The following is a 26,346-nucleotide window of genomic DNA, read 5'->3' as shown; positions in this document are numbered from 1 at the left end:
GGAATTTGGTGACTTCAAACTGGCACTAGTCAACTATTTCCTATAGCCACCACACACAGCCTCTGCTCTTCGGCATTGATGTCGATTGATGTGGGCGCAAACTTTAACCTCAACAAGCTACGTGAAAATAGGTAGCTACGCTAGCAGGCCCATTTTCATTGGTGGACTTCAGCACTGTATTTATTATTATGGAAAATGCCGCAATCATGTTTTGTTTGCAAAGAAAGGTAGTTGCGTAAACTATATATTTTTGCAATAAATTACAATGATGTTGGAGAATAATTGGAGAAATGATTGTAAGTAGCTAAAACTAGGCGATTGTCTTGCTAACTTGGACATAGGTTGGATACATTTTGTTTCCAGTACGCCTGATTGTTTTTTTTAGGGCTAATAAAGTACTTTGAATTGCCCCTGTCTATAAAATGTACTACACAAATGAACTTGCTTTATCTTTCACACTTGTTTGCTAATGTTAGGTATTTACTTTTTTGAGAGCAGGCCATTGGGTCCCTCAGGCCTAGAACGTCTTTCCCCGTTTATTTATGGAATGTAAAAAAGTCTCCAGCACCCCAGGAGTTTATGAGTGGGGCGAAATCCGAATGATCAACCACGCATCTTGGAACATGTTTTGCTCCAGGGACTGGGTCATTGATGTTCTCCAACATTGGCATCAATAGTTCCCACTCATTGCAACAAAAGCATTCTGTTTCCGGTTGGCATTAGATTGCACAATCCACAACTACACCACCAATCTCTAGATTTTTGGCAAGGTTTGGGAATTAACTGTTTCACTATTGCCCCCCTCAGCTGCAATCTGAGCCTCTTTTCAGTCAATTCATCCACTGTGTATTCTGGTTCGAACAAGTAAGGCTCTATCTTCCGAAAAAAGTATTCTTCCTGGTCGTATTCAGAGTCAGACATGATACATATGTATTTTCCTTTCTCAAGCAAATAAGGTTTCACTTTCCAAGGTAAATATCTATGACGAAATAGGAAACTTGCTTTCTAGCCAGCAAATGCTAACCTTTGTTTACTTTGACGTATACCCTTCCTCTTCCCAAAATAACCCATAGATTGATACAATTGGGAACAAAACCATCCTGGTTTACTGACCGGTAAACCCAGGATGTACCAGTTTATTTAAAAGTGAGATTTATATTGCAAAACTGTCAGGTCCTTTGAGGTAAAAAAAATTACAAAACAAAACCACTGCTAGTCTTAGTTTGGAATGTTTTAGAGCAGTTTTTCACTTGCAATGCAGCTTCTGTAAAGTGGGATGCACCGTTTCCATCCATGACTAAAGACAATGCTAAAAATGCTAATTACAGACCGGGACAGGGCTGAATAATGGATTGTTTTTGAAAAACAACACTATGTGCCTTCAGGAACAACTTAGGGTAAGTGGACTTTCACCCAAATATGTCTCTGGGCCGAACTATCCCTTTAAGCAAAGAAAGGACCAATTGGTTTGAGAGTACATTTGTGTCTGACAGTGCCCTAGGAGTGTGTAGGAGGTGAATAAGGGGCTGTTACCAGGAAGCTCTCCTCCTGCTCCAACCACCGTTGGTCCTCCTCCATCTGCTGCTGCTGCATCATTAGCCTCTCCTCCATCAGGTGAGGAGGGAGAACCTGGCCCAGGCCGCGCATGTCCAGAGCACCTCCGTCCTGAGCGGTAGAGAAAGGGAGTCGTGGGGAGGGGACGGGTCAGATCCCTAGTATACCGCCACGTCTGTGACTGCTACAGACAACGAGCTACAGACACCGAGCTACAAACAGGGGATTCAGTCCAGCAACCCTACGAACCCTTGGCAGCACCACGCGGAAAATATACAATCACTCTCACCTCCATATTGGGGGACCACATGGGGATGTCCCCGGGCCGGTGGTGATTCCAGGCCTCATGGGGGTCCAGGATGCCAGCCTGGGGGGGGTACCCTCCACTGGGCATAGCGGACATGCTGTGAGGGCCGGGGTACCCAACCTGGGGGTGGCAGGACAGTCACACGGACAGATGAAAAGGCCATTTGGTTTGGAGGGTTGTGGTGACACCAAAGGCTGGTCATCACACAACAGAAGGCACCAGTAAGCACTCTAAGGGACCAGTAAGATACTCTCAGCTTGCAGTCCAGTGCAACCCTAATCCTAAACATAACCAAAACCTAACCCCAACCGCAATGATTATTGACTGCCCAGACACTAAGACTTGAGGAACTTAACATGAGGATATGTGACATGATGCCATTAGCACCGACGGATAAACAAACCAAAATAACTGACCTGATGATAAAAAACAATAACTTGTACTCCTAACTTGAAGGCCTTTTAAGGGCATACAGACACTAGAGAGACACAGAGAGTGGGAGAGAGAGAGGAACAGGGGGAGAGAGGGAGAGTGGTCCCCAACATGATAACAGAATCTGAGAGAGGATTTTTCTGCAGATGGAATCTGCTTTAAGTCAACAATGCCAGCAGTTTGAAAAAGCACTACAGGAAATGCCTGCTGTCAGCAATGTTTTATGGGGAGCCGAAGTGCTGCAAAATAACTTGGTCCGGGGAGATATTATTTCCCTCAGAAAAGGGGGCAAGCCGAGGACATCACCATCAATACACTTCTGGCTCGGAGCACTACTGTGCCAGAGAGAACTTTCTCTGCCTTTACAGATCAATCCACAAGCCAAGGAGAACCAAACCGCGGCCAAGTAGCCATACACAGCCCAGATAAAAGGCAGCTGCATTTCAATATGTTTAGTAGACAGCGACTGCGACCTAACTGAGACCTGACTCTAATTCTACAGGAAATGGGTAAATCTACAGGAAATGTTGGTGTGGAATGATGAAATGGTCAATAGGACAGTACCTGGTAATGGTTGACCTGACCAGCATGCTGAGGGCTGGGGTAGAACCCGTCACTTGTCCGAGGGCTGGGGTATCCGGGTCGACTGGGCTGCAGACAGAGGACACATGCGGTATGTACACTGGAGTCACGGTAACCTGCCGAAGCGTCAGTCACTGCCTATCAATGGTCTGCCCCTTAAGGTATCTCATGTGAGATGTCAGTCAGCGCTAGGCAAGTGTTAGAGGCTAAGCACTAAGTTACACGAGAAATCTTTTACACGACAGCACGCTCAGACATGCATTCTAAAGAGAACACACTCATTGCGCATAGGAAACGTATGCATTAAATCAATGAGCTGACTGTAGGGGTTAGGATTAGGTGCTTTAGGGTTAAGCTGATTACACAGCGGAGCCGGCAACCGCTGTCTCATCCATTACTTTCAACGAATGCCCGGCCGAGGCTCAACCATGTTCAACCTTTGCCTCTTGCCGCTGGACGGTAGCCAATCAGAGATCATGCTCTTGTTATTATCGTGACAATGGAGGATTTAATAATGCTGGTGTCAGAGTACCCAGAGTTAAATTATAATTATGAAGATAGTAACAAAAGATTTGGCCATAATTCCCTGAACAAAGGTTTGGCTTGTTTGTTTGCGTTTGCCATATTTACGAGGCTGCATCAAATGTTCTAGGCTACTTCCGTTGCTGTGGTTACGGGATGTTGACCAAAACATGAATGACATCCCAGTGACTCGATCCCCAGAAAAACACTCGACATTTCTGCCTCTTTCCATGCCGCCGAAGATTAACAGAAACGTGTTGTTTTGGCCGGCGGTTGCTGCTTCTAGTGTGTAAGAAGCTTTAGGGTGAGGTTCTTTAGGGTCAGGTTCTTTAGGGTGAGGTTCTTTACGGTTTAGGTTCTTTAGGGTGAGGATTCTTACTTTAGGAGGGGCTTCGTCAGAGCCTCCGCTGTCCCAGGACACAGTGACCTGACGTCTCATCTCCACCCTCAGCCGCTCCTCCTGCTGAGCCTTCTCCTCCTCTAAGATAGTACTACACACGCATGCGCACACAGATACACACGCACATGGTTAGCATGAACACCTCGCACAATACTTTTCAACAAAAAAAACAACTCAATTTAGGCATTCTGAAATGCTGCCACTACTGACTGTTTTAAGTCCCAGTTCAAAACCAAAGCTGGAATCCACTGCTAGTTTCCCAAACCCATCTGTGATTCCACGAACAGCCCAACCTCGATCATCCATCAACCTATACATCCAATTTACCTTCCAGGAAACCTCTCATTCCTCATGTCCATGTCTCCTGGAGCACATGTGCACCAAACTCAAAACAAAGCCATTCAGTTCCCCAGAGCCAGCGGCCCACCTGTGTGGGTGGGTGGGTGGGTGAGTGGGTTTAGCAGCAGCCTGGTTCTCCTGTACTGTTCCACTGAAGTATCTTTATCAGTCAGCGACTCCATCCTCTCCCCACACCCTCCCCACGCCTCTCCCCACACCCTCCCCCAGCCCCTCCCCACACCCTCCCCCAGCCCCTCCCCACGCCTCTCCCCCAGCCCCTCCCCACGCCTCTCCCCCAGCCCCTCCCCACGCCTCTCCCCCAGCCCCTCCCCACGACCACAAGATGTCTAGAAATGGAATGCAGCAAAATTTGTTTAAAAAAAGTAAGACTTTGGCTCCTTGTTTTCCATGGTAACAATGTGTGTTACTATGGCGACGCTGTATGTAAAGCCCTTTGTTACTACGGCTACAGACAACAGGCAGTTTTACCAGTTTCAAGTAAATGACTGAAAATGGAGTAGGACCAGCGACGCACGCATGCACGCGCACACTCCCCCACACATCCCACCTGATCCACTTACACTGGATTTAACTGAAATAGAAATATCACTGGACTTCATTGTGTGCTGAGATATGACAGTCTCATGTTATTATGGCATCAGGTTATCATCTCTCATGTGGACTACAATTTAGGTGGCAGAGACCCTCTGTTTTTTAGTACACTAATCCCACACGATAACATAGGCAACAGTGACCCCTTGTGCAGCAATGGTGAACATCCCTATTTCACGGTTGCAAAGATGGCATTTGTGTTCAAAAGAAGACCACAGACATGAACTCTGCATGCCCAAGCAGATATGATCAATTTCCTCTAGACTGATCCAAGGTCTGTTTTTCATCCCCTCATAATGTTACGGTTTGTTAAACGTTTACTCAGCAAAATGACATGGGGACAAACTGCCCTGCAGGTATTTTGATGAGCAAGATGCCAGACTGCTTTCTTATAGTATGACCAAAGCAGAGGACAACTGGGGGTTCTATGCTACCAAGAGTTATGGACACTGACACACTTTGCGCATCCTTAACATTTAAAAAAGATATAATGTGATTTTGTTATATTTGCACACAATGAGGAACAAAAACAAGTCATATAGAAAGTAAGAATAATGTCCTTTCTGCGTAATATCTGTCTGTAGAATGGAATCTGGAATTTCATTTCTAGATAAGAAAGACATTTCCATATACATTTCACATTTTAGTCATTCAGCAGAAGCTTTTCTAAAGAGTGATTTATGGAAGACCTAAATGGAACCCAAGACCATCACCTCTGACCCCACAATTTCTCCCACCGCAGAACTGATCAGTGGACTAGGTCCTCTCTACCCCTGGTCACGTTTTCCATACGGATCTAGAAGGCCGAACTGATCCTCAATCAGCTCTTCTCCCCAGGGGTGCTGACCTGAGCTGGGTTTTGAGCTCCGTGAAGCGGGGCCTCTTGCTGGGGTCGTAGGCCCAGCACTTGGTCATCAGGCTGTACAGGGTGGGGGGGCAGTTGTGAGGCATGGCTAGTCGCTCGCCGTTCTCTATCCGGCCAATCACGTCGTTGTTCTTCACCCCCTGGAAGGGCTTGATGCCGTACATAAGGATCTCCCACATACAGACCCCTGGAGAGGAGGCAGAATGCACTGATGGGACAGGCCATGTGTATTTTTATACACAGTACATATGACACACACACACACACACAACAGCTGGACGGGTGTGATTTGTAGCTGCCCAACTCACCGAACATCCACACGTCGCTGGCTGAGGTGAAGCGCCGGAAGTTGATTGATTCTGGTGCCATCCATTTGATTGGAAGTTTACCTTTGGAAGCTGAAAAGGCAGTTCCCGAAAAAGCAGACAGTCAAAGACAAAAGTGATCCAGTCGTCATCTACGACCTGGTTTGAAAGCATTGGATTTCACGTGGCTGTGTGTTTGATCGGTCGGAAGAACTTGCAATAATGCTCAAGCTCAAAGTTTATTCCTCACAGCATCATTCTGGAACATGCAATTCTTGAACACCTGAGGTCCGCTGAAGCTGCCCTAGAAACTGATCTTTGGTCAGTTTCGCATATCCCCATCTAACGGTTAAGGTTAGGATCGGAGGACAGAAAGCTGACCCAAGACCTGTACCTTTGTAGTAGGAGCTGTCCTCCATGTAGCGGGACAGGCCGAAGTCCCCCAGCATCACACAGTCAGTGGAAGACACTAGCACATTCCTAGCAGCAATGTCCCTAAGACAAAACACACAGACACCATCTGTAGGAGCTCTGGAAAACCGGGCCGTTTCATAGGAACTTTGCTGTAGCTGGGCCACCTTAAATAAAGACAGTGTGGCACAGCACATATAGAAAGTGTCAAAACCAAACGCCTTTTTGTGCTGTTGAAATCCATCGTGGTCTTACCTGTGGACAAAGCGTTTGCTCTCCAGGTAGGCCAAGGCTGTGCTGAGCTGGTGGGAAAACAGGATCAGCGTTGACAGGTCCAGATTGTACTTCCTCACCTGTAAGAAGGACCTCAACTACAGGAAGAGAATGCCTGTTAGTCAGTCAGTCAGTGGGAATGCCTGCCTGATTACAGACACTGATGATTGATGAGACCTGACAGGAGCTCCTAGGGAGGAAATGGTGGCTCCTGTTTCCAAATTTGGTTCCTTGCGTTTTGGGTCTCATTTATCGGAATGACACACTCTCGAAAACACCCCAGGAACAACCCGTCTGTGGTGTCTGCATGGAGTCGCCCAACTCACCTCTCCCAGGGTGCACAGCTCCATGATGATCCACACAGGGTTCTCTGTGATCACGCCAATCAGCTTCACTATGTGCGGATGGTCGAACTGACGCATGGTCACTGGCAACACACAGAGATGGAAGGAGTGTGAGGATTTACAGAGAGGTGTAGGCTTCACATTTTGATCAAAGGGCAATATAGTGAGAACAAAGCTCTTAGTAAACCACACTTAGTACAGATATTGCTAATGGATGCTTCCCAACTGGCGCCCTACACAGAGGCCCAGGAATGTTTATGGCTTCTTTAAATAGGACATATTCCTTCTGCAGTCTGAATACCATGTAAACCCTTTGAACAAAGTAACCTGAGAATATCAGACTGTGTGTGTGTGTGTGTTACGTAACATGGCAACCAGCAGCTGTAGTCATCAAGCACATTAGTGACACAGCTCTAGGGTGACACATCAGGACACTCACGTGCTTCCTGAAGGAACTTCTCCCTCACGCTGTCCGATGTGCAGTTCTTGCAGGTTTTAATGGCCACATTCAGAGTGGGATTCTCCTGGAGGTGTGGAACCAGACAACATTGGGTCAGTACGTGTTCTGGACTGGCACAGACATAGCACTGGGTCAGAACGTGTTCTGGACTGGCACAGACACAGCACTGGGTCAGAACGTGTTCTGGACTGGCACAGACACAGCACTGGGTCAGTACGTGTTCAGGACTGGCACAGACACAGCACTGGGTCAGTACGTGTTCTGGATTGGCAGACACAGCACTGGGTCAGAACGTGTTCAGGACTGGCACAGACACAGCACTGGGTCAGAACGTGATCAGGACTGGCACAGACACAGCACTGGGTCAGAAAGTGTTCAGGACTGGCACAGACACAGCACTGGGTCAGAAAGTGTTCAGGACTGGCACAGACACAGCACTGGGTCAGAACGTGTTCTGGACTGGCACAGACACAGCACTGGGCCAGAACGTGTTCTGGACTGGCACAGACACAGCATTGGGTCAGAACATATTCTGGACTGGCACAGACACAGCATTGGGTCAGAACATGTTCTGGACTGGCACAGACACAGCATTGGGTCAGAACATGTTCTGGACTGGCACAGACACAGCATTGGGTAAGAACATTTCTTAGTAACAGAACTATTTACCGGACTGTTGTAGACTCCTTGGTGGACATCCCCAAACTGCCCCTCGCCAATGCATCGTCCCAACTCTATCCGGTCACGCTGGATCTCATAGTCCCGGGCTGTGGGGTCGGGGGGGGGGAGACCACCGTTACACTTAACTCTCACACGGAGCATCACTCACCACTACGCTGCCCTGGCCCTCTCTGAGTGAGTGGTGTGGGGTGGAGTAAGGTGTGTGTGGGGTATGTGAGTGAGTGGTGTGGGGTGGAGTAAGGTGTGTGTGTGTGTGGGGTATGTGAGTGAGTGGTGTGGGGTGGAGTAAGGTATGTGTGTGTGTGGGGTACCCGATGATGAGGTCCTTCATGGTGGTTAATAAGATGACGTCTGGGCCCTATCTTAACTGCAGTACATGGTAGTAACATATTAAACACAGACGGTGCATCCAGCTTCGGGGTCAAAGGGCAGTCGGTTCAGAAAGTAAACAGAAATTCCAAGAATAAAACACGCTACTTTTTTTTATTCGGAATAAATAATGACTTCCTGGATCGACTGATTTTAATTGGATTTGACTTCAACCCTGCAGCACAAACACACACGTCTGTATAGAGCGAATCACAACCACCCACACCAGACAACAACATGCACACTGCAACAATAACAATCAGGGAATAGTGACGTGAAGACAGATTACGTCCTCAATGGATTTGGTTCTTCCCTGGGTTCTTCCAATTATAACAGGCTACCAAATTGGTTTAATGGATCTGTTTCTATTGAGGTAATTGCACAATTAATCCCAAGAAAGACACATGAAAAATACAATTAGGCATGAAAATTAATCAAAAGTGAAAGCAATGGGAAAATGCTGGGAAAACCAAAGAATGAACACAACATGACAGTTAAATGAATAAAACACGCTATTGAAGACACATTCAACTCTGGCACTGAATGGATGATACTGTAATGTCTCATCGGTAACAAGGTTAATTTGGTACAGCAAACATCTGTGTTAAAGTGAAAGTTCATGTTTCCCAAGGTTTTGAATAGAAGGAGCACCATCTAAGCTGATATGAAGCAATTGATAATACAAATGATTTGGGATTGAGACATAGTATAACCTACTCCGAAATGTCTGAGAAACTTTGACTTGAGTGGAATACATTGGTTTGATCAGTAAGTTACTTACAGTTACGTCCAGTACCAGAGCTGAATGAGTGTTACAACACAAAACCACAAAAGAAATGACTGACGAGAGAGACAGAGAGAGAGACACAGAGAGAGAGCCAGAGAGAGAGAGAGACACAGATAGAGACAGAAAGAGAGAGAGACAGGCAGACAGAAAGAGAGAGAGAGAGAGAGACAGACAGAGAGACAGAGACAGAGAGACAGACAGAGAGACAGAGACAGACACAGAGAGAGAGACAGAGAGAGAGAGGTAGTGTTACCTTCATCTACTCCATAGCTCACTGCTGGGCGGTTAGGGTAAAGAAAGGTGGCTTTTAAAAAGCATTCAAAGCAGAACAGGACACAGAAAAATGTAGGACTGAAGGAACCGAAGGAACCAACTAGTGAATAACAGCTTAGTATCGACAGGGGGAAACAGTTAAGACTACAGTGTAAAAAACACAACACTGACATTACATCAGATCTCTCCACTCCTTACACAAGATTACAGCTCTCAATAACAGGCACATGGGCCATGGCAGAATCAAGTTCACAACAACTCTGGCTGCAGGGCCTGCCGGGCTCACATTTCCACGTGGTGTGAAGAAACCCACAGCCCCGGGTAGGACGGGGAGAGGCTCAGGCGCTCGTCTCGAGTGCAAGCGTGTGACGGGACTTCTTTGTCTCCGCTTCCAGAGATGCATGTTACACAGGAACTCTTGGACAGGCCAGACAGTCTTATGAGTCAGCCTGCCCGAGCCCTGCGTAGCCCGCTGAATCAGCCGCGCTCCACGGCTACCTCCCAACCAACACCCTGTCCCCTACAGAGTGGACTCCTTTGACTCAGGCCCGTGGGGCGTGCACTAGTCTAGAGAAGTGCACTGGGTAGAGACTGTGGGCAGATTTGGAACGCAGCCTTCACCATTGCGAGGAGCATTGTGCTTCTGTCTCATATGAGCCCACGAGACCTGTTGTCACGGCTACAAACAGAATTTCTGTTACTAGAATGTGTGTTCTCATCTCCAATGAATTAAGGTGTATTAAATAGAATTCTTATCCCGATGTGTCCACTAAATCTTCCCAGAGACCATCAGGACATAAGGTGTGGCACTAAATCTTCCCAGAGACCATCAGGACATAAGGTGTGGTACTAAATCTTCCCAGAGACCATCAGGACATAAGGTGTGGTACTAAATCTTCCCAGAGACCATCAGGACATAAGGTGTGGTACTAAATCGGGTCGGCAGGCAGGTTAGAGCATTTGACCGGTTGCTAGTTTGATTCCCTGAGCAGGCAAGGTGACGAATGTGTGTGTGTGTGTTCAGGCAGTTGACCCTAATTAACCCTCCCAGGTAGTTAAATAAATACCACCGCGATAGTGGCAAGCGCTGTCCTGTTTGCTGGAAGTCATTCTTTCACTCCAGCACACTTAAAGGTCACCTATCCATAACCATCAACATTAGTGTCGAGTTTCTATGATAACGCTCAATTCCTAAAGAAATGAAAAAAGACACATTCACGACCTCGTTGGAACCTGCAAACTCTGAACTTTAGCAACTGGTTCTAATTCTGAACTGTCCATGAATGAGGCATTATTCAGCCCCATGGAGGCAGAAATACATGAGGCAAAGATTACATGGCAGTGTTGAGAAAGATCAAATATCATCAATAAGACAATCCTGTTGATGACATTTTAAAGCATTCGCGTTATGGTGTGTATAATGTCGAACCCTTGCCTCTACAACCAGTGTAAGTGGGACAACTAGAGGACACACACACACACACACACACAAGGTCTGGTGTTTGGGAGGAAAACATTAATGTCTCTAGCAGCCACATAAACAAACGGAGAACTTAGACACAGAAAACAAGTCTAAACCACTGGTCAGGCCTTCCAGAACAATCTGGATGAAAAAAAGGGACAAAGAGGAAGAACTGGACAGAAATAACAAGAGAACGATAGACAGAGAGGGGGGGGGGAAAACATCTGGACTGGCTCTCCGGAGACCCTGCCTGGTGAGCAGACTGTCATGGGGACACAGACTGTGGAACATAGGAGCTGCACTTACTTGAGGGCATGGTGTAGGTATCCTCTTCGTCTATGATCTCCGCATAGTCATCCGTCTCTGTGGAAACAAAGCGTCCCCGTGGTCAGTTTGCTGGTCGGTCCGGTCTCCCAGGCACCACGGTCAGCTACAGCTGTACGCGGGCGCAGCTAGCTGGATAAGTACCCTTCCGCACTAGTAACTAGAGCCAGCTGAAAATAAATCACTGTGTTCCGGTGAACACCCACACTGCCGGACACAAGGTTGGGGGGGGGCGGAGGGGGGGCGGAGGGGGGGGGGGCGCATGCGTTCCCGGGCTGTCCACGCTTGCTTTCACGCACAACGCACGGCAAGAAACGTTAACATTTTGCTCTGCCAGCTCTCAGAGTTTCAGCTGCTAATGTGTCTGCTCTGTCTGTCTGTCTGTCTGTCTGTCCAATCACAACTCAGCATAGAGCTGCCGAAGAGGGGAGGGGTTTGAAAGGAGGGAGGGCAGTCACTCCCTTTCTCTTTGAGAGAGACATGGGGGAGCCGGGAGAAGCATTCACCTACATTAGAACACGGAGGTGTTCACGGCGTGTCCAGTCAGCCTTCAGTTTGCTTGCCGTTCTACCTCAGCTGCTGCTCCTTGGGGACTGGAGAGCAGCTCGGTCTGATGAGAGTGGATCTACCCGCCCGGAGGCCCGTTTTAGACAGGAATGCTGCCGTGCCACGGAGCTCTGCTTTCCAAGCCAAACCCAGCTCTCTTCACAGGGCCGAGCTGGGAACCGGGCCCTTAAAGGTGCAGGCCGGCAGAGAGCTGGACCCCCGTCGACACACACAACGGATTGTGGGTCAGCACCTCGCACCATGTTGATTTCTAATCATCCCGTTGTCTAAAAGGCAAAACTGATCCCAGATCAGCACGCCTGTTCTGACACTCAAGACCTCGGGTTAATAGCTTACAGACAGACAGACAGACAGACCAGACCAGACCAAGGCTCCAATAGCAACCTACCAACTACCTAAATGTGTGCTTGATTGAGCTAGTCTGGCACCATGAAAGCAAGGGAGCTATCCCAAATGTGCAAACCCAGACCATTGGGCACCCCAGACAGGCTCTGGATGACATGGCCTCTAGCTCACAGCCTTTGCAACATTTCTACACATTTTCTAAAAGCTTTAACTGTTAAATGAACCGCAGTCCTGTTAATTGCATGACTAAGGATTTACTAATGACAAAGTTCCACAAGCAGATAGATAAAAACAGATTCATTGAATGATTCATATATACTATAACGATGAGTCACACACACACACACACACACACACACCACACATCACACACACACCACACACACACCGCAAGCCCCAGAATCCCTGAAGTCCCCTGTGAGTTAGTAGCAGATGACAGGAAGGGATGAAGGGGAATACTGTAAGATGCCGCACTTTACCATCTCCACTACAATCCTCTGCAGGTCCACGGACAGCATGCAAGAACAGAGAGAAGAATGGATGAGGAGAGAGAGGAAAAGGTTACCGTGGAAAATATCAAAGACACCGCTTAATTCATTTAACGAAAGAAAAATGGCTTTATTAATAGTTACTCTCACACCCCACACTCACTCAGGACAAGCAGTGAATGGATGTGTGTCAGTGAGGAAGTGGTTTATGTTCAAATTAAAGTTAGTCCAGCTCTTGGAGTGTGCGGGGACCTTATTAAGTTAGGTTGAGGGGTGACCAAAATCAGGAGCTCCAGCCTGTTTTGAACAGGGTCAGTTGACTTCATTGGTTTTATCGCCTGGATATTCTTAGCAGTGGGTCACTGTGACAGACAGGAGGGCCAATAGGAAACTGTTACATAGCTAAGGGTGGGCGGGATGAAAAATACACAGCTCCGGAAAAGATTAAGAGACCACTGCACCTTTTTCTTTCCTTTCCAAAAAAGTAGATAAGGAAGGTTTTGAGTGAGGAACAGAAGCGTTCAATTTGCAGTGGTCTCTTCATTTTAACCATTCTGTTCCTCACTCAAAACCTTCCTTTTCGACGTTTTTTTGGAAAGGAAAGAAAACGGTGCAGTGGTCTCTTAATTTTTCCGGAGCTGTATATATTTAACATAAGCAGTTCAGCAAAAGTCACGTGAATTTTAACATACATCATCATCTGTGCAATAAAAATAAAGAAATGAACAGATGGTTGTTGAATGAGATGTACAGGGACTACAGAGCGTTTCAGCCCTGACCTAACAGAAGTTCATGTGTAAGCAGCAGGAGGTTGACGTGGCCTCTGACATCATCCTGAGGCGCACCGGCCCAGTCTGGCCTCGGCCGCAGGGACCCACAGGGATCCATGTGGGACCAGCCTCTAATCATCTGCTGGCCGGGGCTCAGCTACAATCAGGACACGGCGTGCCTCTTGCCATTTGTTCCTTTAAATTAGGTCTTAATCTGACCCTGGACCAGTTCGAATGTGTTCTATTACAAGATTTGACAGGGTTCTGGCCTGAAATGCGAAGCTAGTTCTGATGGGCCAGCATATAGGTCTGCTAGCTCAGACCTTGTAGGCCAAAACTTCAATCGACATCACCCTAATTCCCATTGATTCAACATGTTTGTTACACGTGTGTTGTAAGTACATGCACATCAGGGACCTGGGACTCAGTAAGGAAGACAGTGTTAACGGAACAAAAGACACAAAGCAGTCAGTCGAGCCAGCCAATCAGAGAACTGATACCCTTTGGCGGAGAGTCATGGGCACAGAAGACGAAAGGAAGGAGAAAGCGCCTGGCTTTAGGAGTCGCTGGGGTCACAGGGTCTTCAGCCAATCAGAGGAAGGGATGAGAGAGCAGGGAAGATGGTAAACAAGAGAGAAAATAATAGTGGCTGATTGAAAAGTGTTGAAGCTTCCCCTACGTACAGATTCAGGGTCAGCTTTCCCTCCTCCAACGCTAATCTAAACCAGAGAGAGGGAAATGCAAATGTGTCCCCAGATCAGTGTCTACAGAAACCATCACCGGTCTGGCAAGGCGGCTATCTCTCAGGGGCTTTTCTCTTCCAGGCGATCTCTGAGTAATGATCCCACTGGTGTAAACAGAACACTATATCGCGGAGGTTCCGGTCACCGAAAAACTATCTGGTGCCGAGCGATGGTTAGTCCAGCTCTTGGAATGTGCAGGGACCTTATTAAGTCAGGTTGAGGGGTGACCAAAGTCAGGAGCTCCAGCCAGCAATGCTCTGAACAGCAGAGAGAGCCGTTCCCACACTTCCACAACTCTTCTGGCCTCTGCTCCGTCACCCTGTCAGAAGAAATAGTTGAAATTCCTACAAAATATTTTTTTTTTTGAAACAGCCCAAAGTCTGTCATTGTTGCTAGTCACTGACAGTAGACCTATGACAGCCCTGACCTCACACAGACAACAGGGCTGTCATGGCAACTGAGGCGCCGGAACCCTCTGACACGTCCCGACGCCATCCGTCCTATGAAGCCCAAAGAGCCAGGCTCTCTGCAGTTCCTCTGTGATCCCCGTACGGACTCTACTGCCCTGACCTCTGACCCCCAGGTGGTTAACAGGGACCCCAAGCCCACGTTTTCAATCAGCCTTTTATCTCTGTCGCTTACTGGAGCCAGCCGCCTGTGAACATTCAGCAGCACCATCACGTCCTCTGACATTTAGGAGATAAAAAGGGAGAGAAAGATACAGAGAAAGAGAGCGAACTCCCCCAGCCTCTATGGGCCTCTATGGGCCTCTATGGGCTGAGTTTGTTGACAGAGCTGTGGATGAGGAGTGACACCCTCCTCAGGGCCCAGAGAAGGCTTGCCATGGAATGTCTGTGGGGGGGTTTGCCAACTGCAGACCATGGCACCAGCCGCCCCATCTACCCTCCTAATAACACAACCCCCCCCCGCCCCCCTCCGGAGCCACCCACGTCCATACCACGGACTCTCACTGCTACCTCCAAGACCCAAAAACCTACATAGGAGCCAGAGATCTGGTCTCTAGCACAGTACCAGGCAAACACACCTAACAGGACAAACCAGGGAAGTCCTAGTACAACCCATCCATATCGGAGGATCATCTGTCCTCTAACAGGACAAACCAGGGAAGTCCTAGTACAACCCATCCATATCGGAGGATCATCTGTCCTCTAACAGGACAAACCAGGGAAGTCCTAGTACAACCCATCCATATCGGAGGATCATCTGTCCTCTAACAGGACAAACCAGGGAAGTCCTAGTACAACCCATCCATATCGGAGGATCATCTGTCCTCTAACAGGACTAACCAGGGAAGTCCTAGTACAACCCAACCCATCCATCACAACATCCACACGAAGAAGACCTCTTCCAGGGACCACCCCCCAAATCCCACCAGGTTCCAGATTGACGTCCCGTTCACCCGACACAGAGCACGACTGAAATAAAGTAAACCATTAACCCCCAACCCACACAAACATCCAACAGCCAGATAATACAGCTGATACGCAGAAACACCAGTGGGCCGGAAACCACAGGGAACCACCCTGAATGGTTCTAACAGGCACCTGGACACGGCCTTCCATTGTTAACCAGGTAGGGCCGATGAGATGCGGAGGGCCCAGTGCTTACCTGATACAGAGATGGCCCGCACACCGGCGCTCCGGACCAAACCCTCAACCGCTCTCTTCTCATTGTTGGGTACCCTGAAAGGGAGAACAAGACAGACCGGATCAACAGGACACATTCCCAAACCCCCGAAACGGAGAGCACATTAAATCAACAGCGTCCACAGCAAACCCAGGAGGTTCCAGAACATTCCTTAAAAGGATCTCTGGGGCTATGTGGTAAACCTCTAGAAAATGTAAACTGTTATTCCCCTGCTCTCAGCAGGATCAAATCCACCTTGGTTGTACAGGGGCTGGACAAGTAAGGTGAATATCGAAAAGGAATCTCAAGATGTACAAGACAATTTAGAGAGAGGGGGTGAGACAGGGAGAGAGATAGAGAGAGAGAAGGGGCAACAGGGAGATAGAGAGATAGGGAAAGAGAGACGAAGGGGAAGAAAGTGAAAGCCTCGAGAAGTGTTTAAAAACACTAGGAGAAATATGTGGCTGCATAAAATGTTGTCCTTATTTGACCAAAGCCTCCTTGAGTGTCAAATAGCAAAAATAGAGAAAGTAGAGGGTGTGTGAAAGATCACCACTGGCCTTTCTTTGGAACTAGTAAACTAATGTCCCTGATCCCAGAGACCAAGCCTGCATTCACATAACGTGGAGATCTAACAGCAGAGAGAAAACCACACAACGTGTGTAGTTCCCATTACGGGGCTCTGAAGCTACTACCACGGTACCAGCATCATGTGGACGTGCATTCATCTGACACTAGGACTTACTTGGGGATTGACGGCAGAGCTCTCTCTCCCTCTGTTGAACAAAGACAAGAGATACTGTTTAGCAAAACAGGCAGCATGAAGCAAAGCAAGACGTGCTCGATATTATAACATCAATCACTGAAACTGTGTTTCATGTAACCAATGTGTGTGGCTGGAGGGAAGAATCCCAGGCACAGGGGACGAGTTTTAAACTTTCCATGCTCCCCTCCTACACACACACACACACACACACACACACACACACACACACACGAAAAAGGCTGACCATCCAACTCCAGTCCAAACAAGGATTCATAACACCCACCCACACTCCAACAAAACATATCTCTCACGGTTGACTGCTCCAAGCTATGCTGAAATTAAATCATATCTCCATCAGACAATAAAAGCAATAAAGACTTTATTAAAAGTGAATTTAGCCTTGGTGCAGTCCTGACCAGAATAAAATATTACAATAAACTCTTTCCAAAACGGTTCCAAACAAGTTCCAGTACTCCCTTTAACGGGTGCCGCGTTTCTGATTCACGTCTGTAACTGTGGTAACCGTCTCCAACACAGACCACGGCCGCCTACTTAAACACAACTCAAATGTTGACTAACAGTCCTAGCTTCTCTTCGAGACGAATCTGTCCAACAATCTTGAGAACGATCCGGTAAAACCCAAGTCACCTTACAGCTCTGAGATCAGACGGCGTACCTTTCTGCGTCCGTATGATGAAGGACTGGGTCGCTCCGTTCACCAGGCGACAGTAACCATCTATGAGGTCAGCCATGTTTTCAGCAGTGGTGAGTGAGGGAGTGGTCACCGTGAGGGGCTGTGGAGACAGACAGCAGTGGTTCACAAAGAGCCATTATTACAGCACGTCAGTCAGACACACACACACACACACACACACACACACACAGACAGACAGACAGACAGACAGACAGACGGAGCTGCTACTACCAGCTGCCCCTCCAATCATTACTAATGGGGGAACTCCCCTTTTGTCACTAAAACACACACACACACACTTTTGTCAAGTCTGACGCACAAAATCTATATATTCCACTGACTTTACTTCCCTGGTTTTTGACGCACAAATACCACAGTTCCCGTATGACCTCAGTGCTGCACTCTGACACCCTACCATGCCATGTTATCCCAGGCCAGCAAGAGCCATCCCGCTCTTCAGATGGGGTACAACCATCGTGCCCAGATGTGGGGTGCTGTTTGGGACGTAGCCCCGCACTCCCCAGCTGACAGACGGCCAAGCAACCCAACACTACAGAGACCCTCTATCAAAAATCAATGGACCCATTCATACCGGGGGGGATGGGCGGGGGGTGTGGGGGTAGTGTAAGCGGGTGTCACACTACAAGTACTCCCCAACAAGAGGATCTCCTTCTCAGCAGTCCCCTCACCTCACCCCCCCCCCTCCCCCCCAATCGCTGATAAATTTCTCCCACAGCAGAAAAGGCAGAGGAGCTGTGGGAGACAGGGACCAGCGTTGGGACCAGTGTAGCCTTCCACCAACAACAGCCAACGCTGCCCGGCTCGCGGATCTAACGGACAGCTAGGAGTTACACGCTCTGGAGGGGTTCTTGCGTGGGCATCTTACACACTCACTGGTTAGCCCAGGCTAATGAGCAGCAACGAGGTGGTGTGTTGGGAGATAAACCGTATGGATTCATAATGCCGATGGAACATGCTTCCCACCTCATTTTACTGAGTCAAACATTAAGCTCAGCACACACTGAGGGAAGGACAGTTGGGGGACTTGGTGCCAATGGGCTGTCAGAAGCCACAAGGGCATCCTTGGACAGTAAACCTGAGGTTCAGCCTCTGAGGGCTACAATGCAGATGGCCTCAGGGCCTCTACGATAGAGGGAAAAGGCCAAGCGCATCAAGCAGGACCAAAAACACACAACCCGGCCATTGTCTTCAGCTGCTGCTCTATGGAACGGGATACAAGGTCCCACTGTTCAACTACAATAAGGACAAACTAAGGTTCATTCCTTCGCTAATCAGGCTGCCTGTGGGACAGGACAGACAGGCTAATACACTGTGGGACAGGACAGACAGGCTAATACACTGTGGGACCGGACAGACAGGCTAATACACTGTGGGACAGGACAGACAGGCTAATACACTGTGGGACAGGACAGACAGGCTAATACACTGTGGGACAGGACAGACAGGCTAATACACTGTGGGACAGGACAGACAGGCTAATACACTGTGGGACAGGACAGACAGGCTAATACACTGTGGGACAGGACAGACAGGCTAATACACTGTGGGACAGGACAGACAGGCTAATACACTGTGGGACAGGACAGACAGGCTAATACACTGTGGGACAGGACAGACAGGCTAATACACTGTGGGACAGGACAGACAGGCTAATACACTGTGGGACAATGGAACAGGACAGACAGGTATGTGACAGGGGAACAGGACAGTGTTCTTATGAAAATATAAAAAGTTTCTACGGTCAGATTTTGGATAGGCTAATTTTAAACAAGGCTATTCAACTTTGACGACAATTCATGTCATCCCTAGGTCCAACGTAATGCATGGCGGAGGATGTTGATATGTGACCGGGCTGACGTGTGACGGGGCTGACGTGTGACGGGGCTGACGTGTGACGGGGTGGGGAGGTACCTCAGCTGCCCCAGCCACGTTCAGCTGCAGCATGCCCTTCCTCTCCTTGTCCTCCATGATGGAGTATCCGATGGTCTGCACCTGGGTGAAGTTGGCCAGGTGTGTTGGCTGGAAGGAGGGTTTCAATCAATTAACCAATTAATCAATAAATTCATCACATTTATTAATAATTTGCAAAGAAAACCAAAAAAGTTTTTTTCCGGAAGAAACAATCAAAGCTCGGGGGTGAAAAAAAATCTCTAAAAATGCGCCCAAATTATTTCTAGGGGGCCTGCATTTTTTTGTTATCCAGCTTTTCTTTCATTGAAAATATTCAACTTCAAAAAGCAACATGAATATTTTATTAAGAGGGATGCTATGAGTGTTTTCTTAGCTTGAAAAGCAGAGGGGTCTCCTGGATTCCAGAAGTAGCCTTGCCTAAAGCCTGGCTAAAATAACAATGAGAAAATCTAATGGTGAAACATTACTTAAACATCCTCAGGGTGATGTGGGGGGATTTATTTTCCGAAAAAAGAATTGGCCCAACTTTCACACACACACACACACACACACACACACACACACACACACACACACACACACACACACACACACACACACACACACACACACACACACACACACACACACACACACACACACACACACACACACACACACACACACACACACACACACACACACACACACACACACACACACACACACACACACCTTGGTGTACTTGGTTTTAGTCTAACCATGTAAGTCGTAAACCTTGTTGTTGTTGTGTGTGTGTAGGTGCAAGACCAGGATACACAACAGCACACATTTGAATATGAACGTGTCATACTTACAGTGGAGCCCTTGTCTGTTAGGTAGCTGATGCCCTCCTCTGGTCCGATGGCCAGCTCTACTTGGATGACCCAGCTTAACTACCAAGAGCAAAGAGGAAAAGACCAAAGGAACCAGATGTGAAAATCTGAAGTTAAGTGACACATCTACAAGAGGAAGAAACACAGAGTTCAATCTGTCCACTTCTAAGAACCAACTGAAACTACCGAAACACGTGGCCCACAGAACTGACAAAGGTCAGCTTGAAGCAGATTGTTACCATAACTTGCCATTGCTGGAATTAAGAAAACATTTCACTAATTCTTTATGGCCAGCAGGGGTCGCTAAGAAACCGAGTCATTTTACTAAGGCTCCTCCAGAGGTGTGAGACATGACTAAAACCAAACACAAACACTACTGTCACCACCGCCTGAGAAAACCCCTTCTAATTACTACATTATCACAAGGAACAAATGGCTTCCGACTTGTCCAGTACACTATCACGCTCTGGGAGTTTTCAGATGTTCTTGTCGTCAATAAATATATTTACATACGTTTTATTTGATACCCAGAGCAATTGTGAAATAAAAAAAATAGAATGATGCCTACCCCGAGAGCACATTTAAAACATTCTTTATCAAATCTGTAGACGGGTGCTAGAATTTCCAGGAACTTAAGAATGCTCTGGTCATCATTCATGTTGGCAAACTGTTTAAAGGTTTGCTGGATCAGCTTCCGCAGGGTTTTAGCCTGAACAAATAACAGAGAAAGAAAGAAGATATTTACTAAACAGGCATGGGCTCTAAATGTAGTACATTTCATTAGACCAGGACACACTGGTGGCCGAAATATCCAGGCCCTGGCCTAAAGCAGAGGAAAGGGGTGCAGGCAAAGGCTGAACAGCAAGGAGACAAGCCAGGGTTAAGAGTTCCAGGGTGAACTGAAAGCAACACATAAAGACACAAAGAAATCAGGTTAATCAAAGCAAACAGATCAAGAGTAAAACACATTTGAAAGACCTAGATAGTTAAACGGTGTCTCACATAGAAACACAGGGCAACTTATGTTGGAGTCAAACCTTAGCATTTACATGTTTAGTATAGAGATCAAAGCTTCAAGAAAACTGATCTAAAAGGGCCGATCTGGAAAAATGTGTGGATTTTAAAAGCAATTTTAAAGGCATTAAATCCTGAAAAATATAACTCAAACACCTCATGGGCTTTATTCAACCATGTCACCCCTTCTAAATGCCAGGCTTGCCTTTGAACAAAGCCACCCATCAGACTCAAATTCAGTACTTAATGTGACAAAGAAGTGAACGGTATTGATAACCATATTGATCGGAGCACATCCTGAACGCCAGGACAAAGTCAATCGGGCCATGACAGGGATCTGCGGTCCAAACTGGTAGTGCACTAGATAGCCAGCAGGGTGTAACTTGGGCCCGGCCGGGGTGAGAATGGCAGGCCATTTTTCATGGTCCAACCAGTTAGAAGCGCCAGTGAAGTGGTCGGTCCTGTCAACGGGTGTGGGTCAATAGTAACGGATTGTCGCCCTTTACAGGGCTGCTGCCAGTTTAAACTCCATTAAAAATGAATGGGAAATCGTGCTGCAATTGACAGCTGATGTTGACACTAGTACTGCACGCAGAATGGGACCCCGCAAAACCACCACCGCCTAATTAAAATGGTCACTGTAATTATGTCAGTTAAATCAATACCCTACGGAATACAAATAATTACTGAAAAGGAATGTTGGCCAGTATTAAACAAAGTCGACAGTGATTTTAAAGCCTACAGGATATTGAGCTGTTCAAGGGCTGAGATGAACACAAGCTGATATGCCGCCCCAGGGTTCATCAAAGGGGACTACCTTTCAACACTCCAGGTACCATCCAAGATCCCAAAATTATCTCCCGCTGATCTACCTTCAGGCACACTCATCAAGGACGGGCGCTAAAAGCTGCCTGAGCCAACCACTCCCCAAACTGGATCTGAAAACCCGCCGCGCGGCGTGCCAGGGTGGGGCTCGGGAGACAGCGGAATTCTAGGAATGGATCCTTTGATTCCACCCAGAGCACGGAGTGACGGCACCGCTCAGTGGAGAACAGCTACATTTGGAGTAATTACACTGATCTAATCTGCTGCTGGTCCCGTCCACCCTTCCTGATAGGAAGCAGTGCCCAGAGTATCTCTCTCCATCTCCACCAGGGACCATGGGGAAAGGGGGGGCACCAGGGGAGAGATGTCCAAGCCATCGGTGTAGATGTATTAGTTGGCTGTGTGTGTGTGTGTGTGTGTGTGTGTGTGTGTGTGTGTGTGTGTGCGTGCGTGTGACACAGTGGTTTGCTTGATAATGTTTCCTTCATGTATGCTGTGTGTTTTATGTTGAATCTCCTGTCTGGTGATATACTGTGGGGTTTAGATAATGTTTCCTTCCGGGACGTTAAAGTGCATCCCATGCCACAGTACATAAAGCAGTGCTTTCCAAGACGTCGGAAGCATAAAGACAGTTGAAACCAGTTGACAGACACACAGGCAGTGGTTGCGCCAAAGATCCAATGTGGATCAAAACACTGCCAATGTTTTACGGCAACATTAACGGAACATAATGTCCGTGCTTTTCTTGCCCGTCCCGTCCAAGAACGAACGCCACCAGATGGATCTCGGTAAAGGGAGATTTAAAACGTGTCAGGGAAGCCACAACGTACGAGTGCGCCCTTCAAAATCAGAAGTCTGCGTGTCCCAAATGGCAGCCTGTTCCCCGCACAGGGCTCTGATCAGAGGTAGTACACTACATAGCGAATAGGCATCCATACGGGAGTCACCCTTTGTAGACTCCAGTACCAAACCAATGAAACAGACGCTTCCCATTCAGCTGTTCCAGCCGCGGCGCCTGTCCTCATGCCTCTCAATGGAAACCCTCTGCTGTAGATCCGCGGATGCTCATTATGCACATGTAACCTCTATGCAATCAATCAGTTCTTTTATGGCCTAATTTGATTATGTTTTGAGTGAGTTATACGGTGACCTCAACCATCTGCCGGGTAGTCACTCGGGCCAGGGGAGCGGACGGGGAATAACCACGTTAACATATTTGAGTTCATCGGGAGAGAAGTGTGTGTGTGTGTGTGTGTGTGTGTGTGTGTGGGGGGGGGGGGGGCTGATGTGTGAGCCTGCGAGAGATTAACGTGTTCAACATGTAAAGTAAAGCAGCAGAGTCATTTACAGAAATGAACAGTACAACCACCTGATCACAAGGGGGTTGGGCGGTGTGTGTGTGTGTGTGTGTGTGGGGGGGGGGGTGATATGGACGGATGGCCTAGGGGGGTGTTTAAGAGGGGCCAGGCTACATGGATGTCTTTCAGATGGGGGGGGGGTTGTGATCGACAAGGGAGAAAGGAGGGTGACTTAGGGAGTCAGGCCTGACAGAAGGGGGTACCCCCTCCTCACCCGTTCCCTGGCCCCTGCTGACAGGGGGGAGGAAGAAGAAAGGGGGCTTTTGGGGTGACCTATGGTCACAGAGGAGCATCTGTCCGCCCCTGTCTCAATGACTCCCAGGCGACACCCCCCACCTCCCCCCACCAACCCCCCGGGTCACTGGGCCCCACGGTCACGCCTCGGCAGTGCGGCCCCCCGCCGCGCTGCACACCCACACACACACGTGCCGTAAATCCGTCACATCACACACGCGTGGCTGGCTGGCACACAAAAGAACGTCATTCAGATTTCCATCTCCCCACCCAGAGAGACATACGGGTTGGTGAATTCATCCTAAGACAGCCAGGTGAGACTGAAACATCGCAGGAAAGTACATATACTTCTCCTAAAAGAAGAAGTTATTAACAGTGCCAGGGCAGGCATGGGTGGCACACACTTGAAAACAAACCTCTGAGGTCCTGGGAAACATACTAAACTCCCCTTTGATGAGTTCCTCCAACTGGCTCTAAGCCAATAACAAAAGACAACAAAAACAACAGCTCAGTTCTCTCCATGCTGGGCTTAGCTAGCCTCTGTAGTCCGGTAAACCGGGATAATTTCCACAGTGTTTCTGTCAGTATGTGTCAGGTGGTGTGGTGAAGCCAGATGAGAACAGTTGACAGATGAGTGGGTTTTACTCAGCTGGGTCTCTTTACCTCACAGGCCTGCACAGGGAATACTGGAACTAGGCCAACTCTGGCTGGCCAAGGTTGGAACAAACCCCCCCCCCCTCCGACAGATCCACACACACACACACACAGCTAAAACATACTACAGAGGGCAGGGAGGAAATGGGTTATGTTCAAAGTGCGATGTACATCTGTATGAGGTTGGGCGCCCAAACTGAGAAGGCCCTGGAGACAGGCTGAACCTTTCAAGATTGTTCTAAAGCGTCAGCTCACCTTGACAGAATCCAGTAAGCTCTTGGGGAAGAATCTTCTTAAGCCCACATCTTTTCTGCAGAGAAGAGAAGATGGAAAAAGGAGAACATTAGTTCAGTCAGGGCTTTAGGCTGGTAACTACACACATCACACCATGATTCTGCATCCTCAATGCTTAATATCTACTAGGGATGATCATGGTCCCCAGCAAAACTGTCTCTGGTTGAAGCTGGGACCTGATCTGGGGTCAGGTCATTTTCATCATTAACGTTTCATCATTCAGGCTGGAGAAACTTTCCCCCAGAATTACACCTAACATTGTCGTTTGTGTGTGGATGAGAGAGGACTCACATTGTTGAAAGAGAGAAGATGAACCGGAGGTTTAAAAGCCCATAAAACCCTCCCACTCACACAATGATTTCATAATTTTGTCTCTATAAAAAGATAGCTTGTTAAAACCCCAAGAGTCCATCGACCATTTACATTCTGCCAGCCACGGCCATTAACCAGAGTCAATCCACATCGTTAACAAGGTTGCTGCCTTGCAATAGTGTGACGAAGCGCTGCTTGTAGCACAGCCACACTATTGTCCATCCGCGCATGTGTATCTCGTAGATTTGAAGCTCTGTATTCAAGGAGTTGATGGCGCAGATACAACGCGTTATTGTGATGCCTTTATGTAGTTCTGGCCTTGGCGATCTTAGATCAAGTGGAGACCTGTTCATCGGAGCTGAAACACAACGTGATGATTGCCCTCAGGCTCTGTAATCCTCTCTACTGTCGGTGTCCCTGGGCCTCCAGTAACCCAGGCTGCCCACCAGGTTGTTCAACCTCCCCCTGTGATCCCTCCCCCTCTCCCCACGCAATGTTGGCGGTCACTTTGTTAGCCACTGAACACCTAGAATGGAAGTGGTCTCCCTCCCTTTAAACTCCCCTCTTCTGACTTCATCTCTCCTCTCTCTTCAACGCCCCCCCCTGACCGTTTCCGAGGGCAAGTGGACTGGTCGACCTAAACCCTAGAGCACCACCACACCGGACCAAATAATCATCATTCACAAATGGACAGCAGAGTAAAGACAGAGAGAGTGAGAGGAAGGGAAAGAAGAGGAGCGAGGTAGAGAGGGAGAAAGAAAAGAGGAGAGCTGTGCCATGCAGGAACAGTCACTGGCACTTGATGGCATTTCATTTGGATGCATTTGTGCCAATGGGCTGGACATAGTTATGGGGAATTTGGCTAAAGTCCAATTAGCACGAGCAATAGGATACAACGCAGTCAAATAGACATTTGTTTCTTGATTACAAATAACGCTTAACATCGCAATAACCCTGTTCTAAAACACCATCCATAATGACCATATTAAAGGCATTAGCCCTATAGACACAGATGTGTCAGAGAACTAACTAGAAAATGTGTGGTACAGGAAAGAAGAACAGACGAGTTTCTCTCTCCCTCCGTTACCCAGAAACTATGCACAGTTACCATAGTAGCACACACAACCGTTTGCATCAAAAACAAAAGAAACATGGCACTGTAACCATCCAGATCCAAAAAGGCAGGTCCAATTTGCCTTGGGCTCTGGGGAGTGAAGTTCCCCAGGGTACAGATTGACGATCAGCTTCCCATACCCCAATCCTAACTGAATACATTAGATGAGAATGTGGAAAGCTGATCCGAGATCAGCGTCCAGAGACCCTCCAACACCACAGCTGGGTTTGGCCAGGGTGACCAGCCTTCTGTCCTGCCTCCAGGCTCTGTGGAAGCCGCGGATCCCTGTACTCCGCATACAGTTCCCATCCACGGGCCACTTTGTACCACACAACCTATGGAATAGCGTATCATTTGGGACGCAGAGGGAGGTGTGAGAGTTTCCCCCTGGGGGTAGGAGGCAGACACAGACTTTCTCCGGCAGGCGAATAAC

The 26,346-nt window shown here is 48.0% G+C and overlaps 1 protein-coding gene across 20 annotated transcripts in view; it reads right to left on the bottom strand.

Annotated features, from left to right (window-relative positions):
- ptk2aa (protein tyrosine kinase 2aa) overlaps positions 1–26,346 on the bottom strand; it is an 89,570-nt gene that overhangs the window by 10,247 nt on the left and 52,977 nt on the right. For 8 of the 20 annotated variants that reach the window (XM_029122900.2, XM_029122898.2, XM_029122897.2 and 5 more), the window contains 22 exons: positions 24,449–24,503; positions 20,677–20,817; positions 20,091–20,168; positions 19,255–19,362; positions 17,305–17,422; positions 16,608–16,638; positions 15,845–15,918; positions 13,973–14,053; positions 12,694–12,711; positions 11,285–11,341; positions 9,497–9,520; positions 8,076–8,173; positions 7,386–7,470; positions 6,929–7,029; positions 6,585–6,700; positions 6,313–6,413; positions 5,922–6,011; positions 5,596–5,800; positions 3,777–3,888; positions 2,858–2,944; positions 1,844–1,981; positions 1,534–1,665 (listed from right to left, as the gene is read on the bottom strand). In XM_029122900.2, the coding sequence (XP_028978733.2) occupies positions 1,534–1,665; positions 1,844–1,981; positions 2,858–2,944; positions 3,777–3,888; positions 5,596–5,800; positions 5,922–6,011; positions 6,313–6,413; positions 6,585–6,700; positions 6,929–7,029; positions 7,386–7,470; positions 8,076–8,173; positions 9,497–9,520; positions 11,285–11,341; positions 12,694–12,711; positions 13,973–14,053; positions 15,845–15,918; positions 16,608–16,638; positions 17,305–17,422; positions 19,255–19,362; positions 20,091–20,168; positions 20,677–20,817; positions 24,449–24,503 (2,050 nt within the window). The remainder of the gene's footprint in view (positions 1–1,533; positions 1,666–1,843; positions 1,982–2,857; positions 2,945–3,776; positions 3,889–5,595; positions 5,801–5,921; positions 6,012–6,312; positions 6,414–6,584; positions 6,701–6,928; positions 7,030–7,385; positions 7,471–8,075; positions 8,174–9,496; positions 9,521–11,284; positions 11,342–12,693; positions 12,712–13,972; positions 14,054–15,844; positions 15,919–16,607; positions 16,639–17,304; positions 17,423–19,254; positions 19,363–20,090; positions 20,169–20,676; positions 20,818–24,448; positions 24,504–26,346) is intronic. The other 12 variants (XM_029122883.2, XM_029122885.2, XM_029122886.2 and 9 more) reach the window with 10 other exon arrangements.

The sequence above is a fragment of the Esox lucius genome, chromosome 10 (genome assembly GCF_011004845.1).
Source record: "Esox lucius isolate fEsoLuc1 chromosome 10, fEsoLuc1.pri, whole genome shotgun sequence".
Lineage (NCBI taxonomy): Eukaryota > Metazoa > Chordata > Actinopteri > Esociformes > Esocidae > Esox > Esox lucius.
Note: the sequence above shows the minus strand (reverse complement) of the source record. Positions and strands in the feature narration are given on the sequence as shown.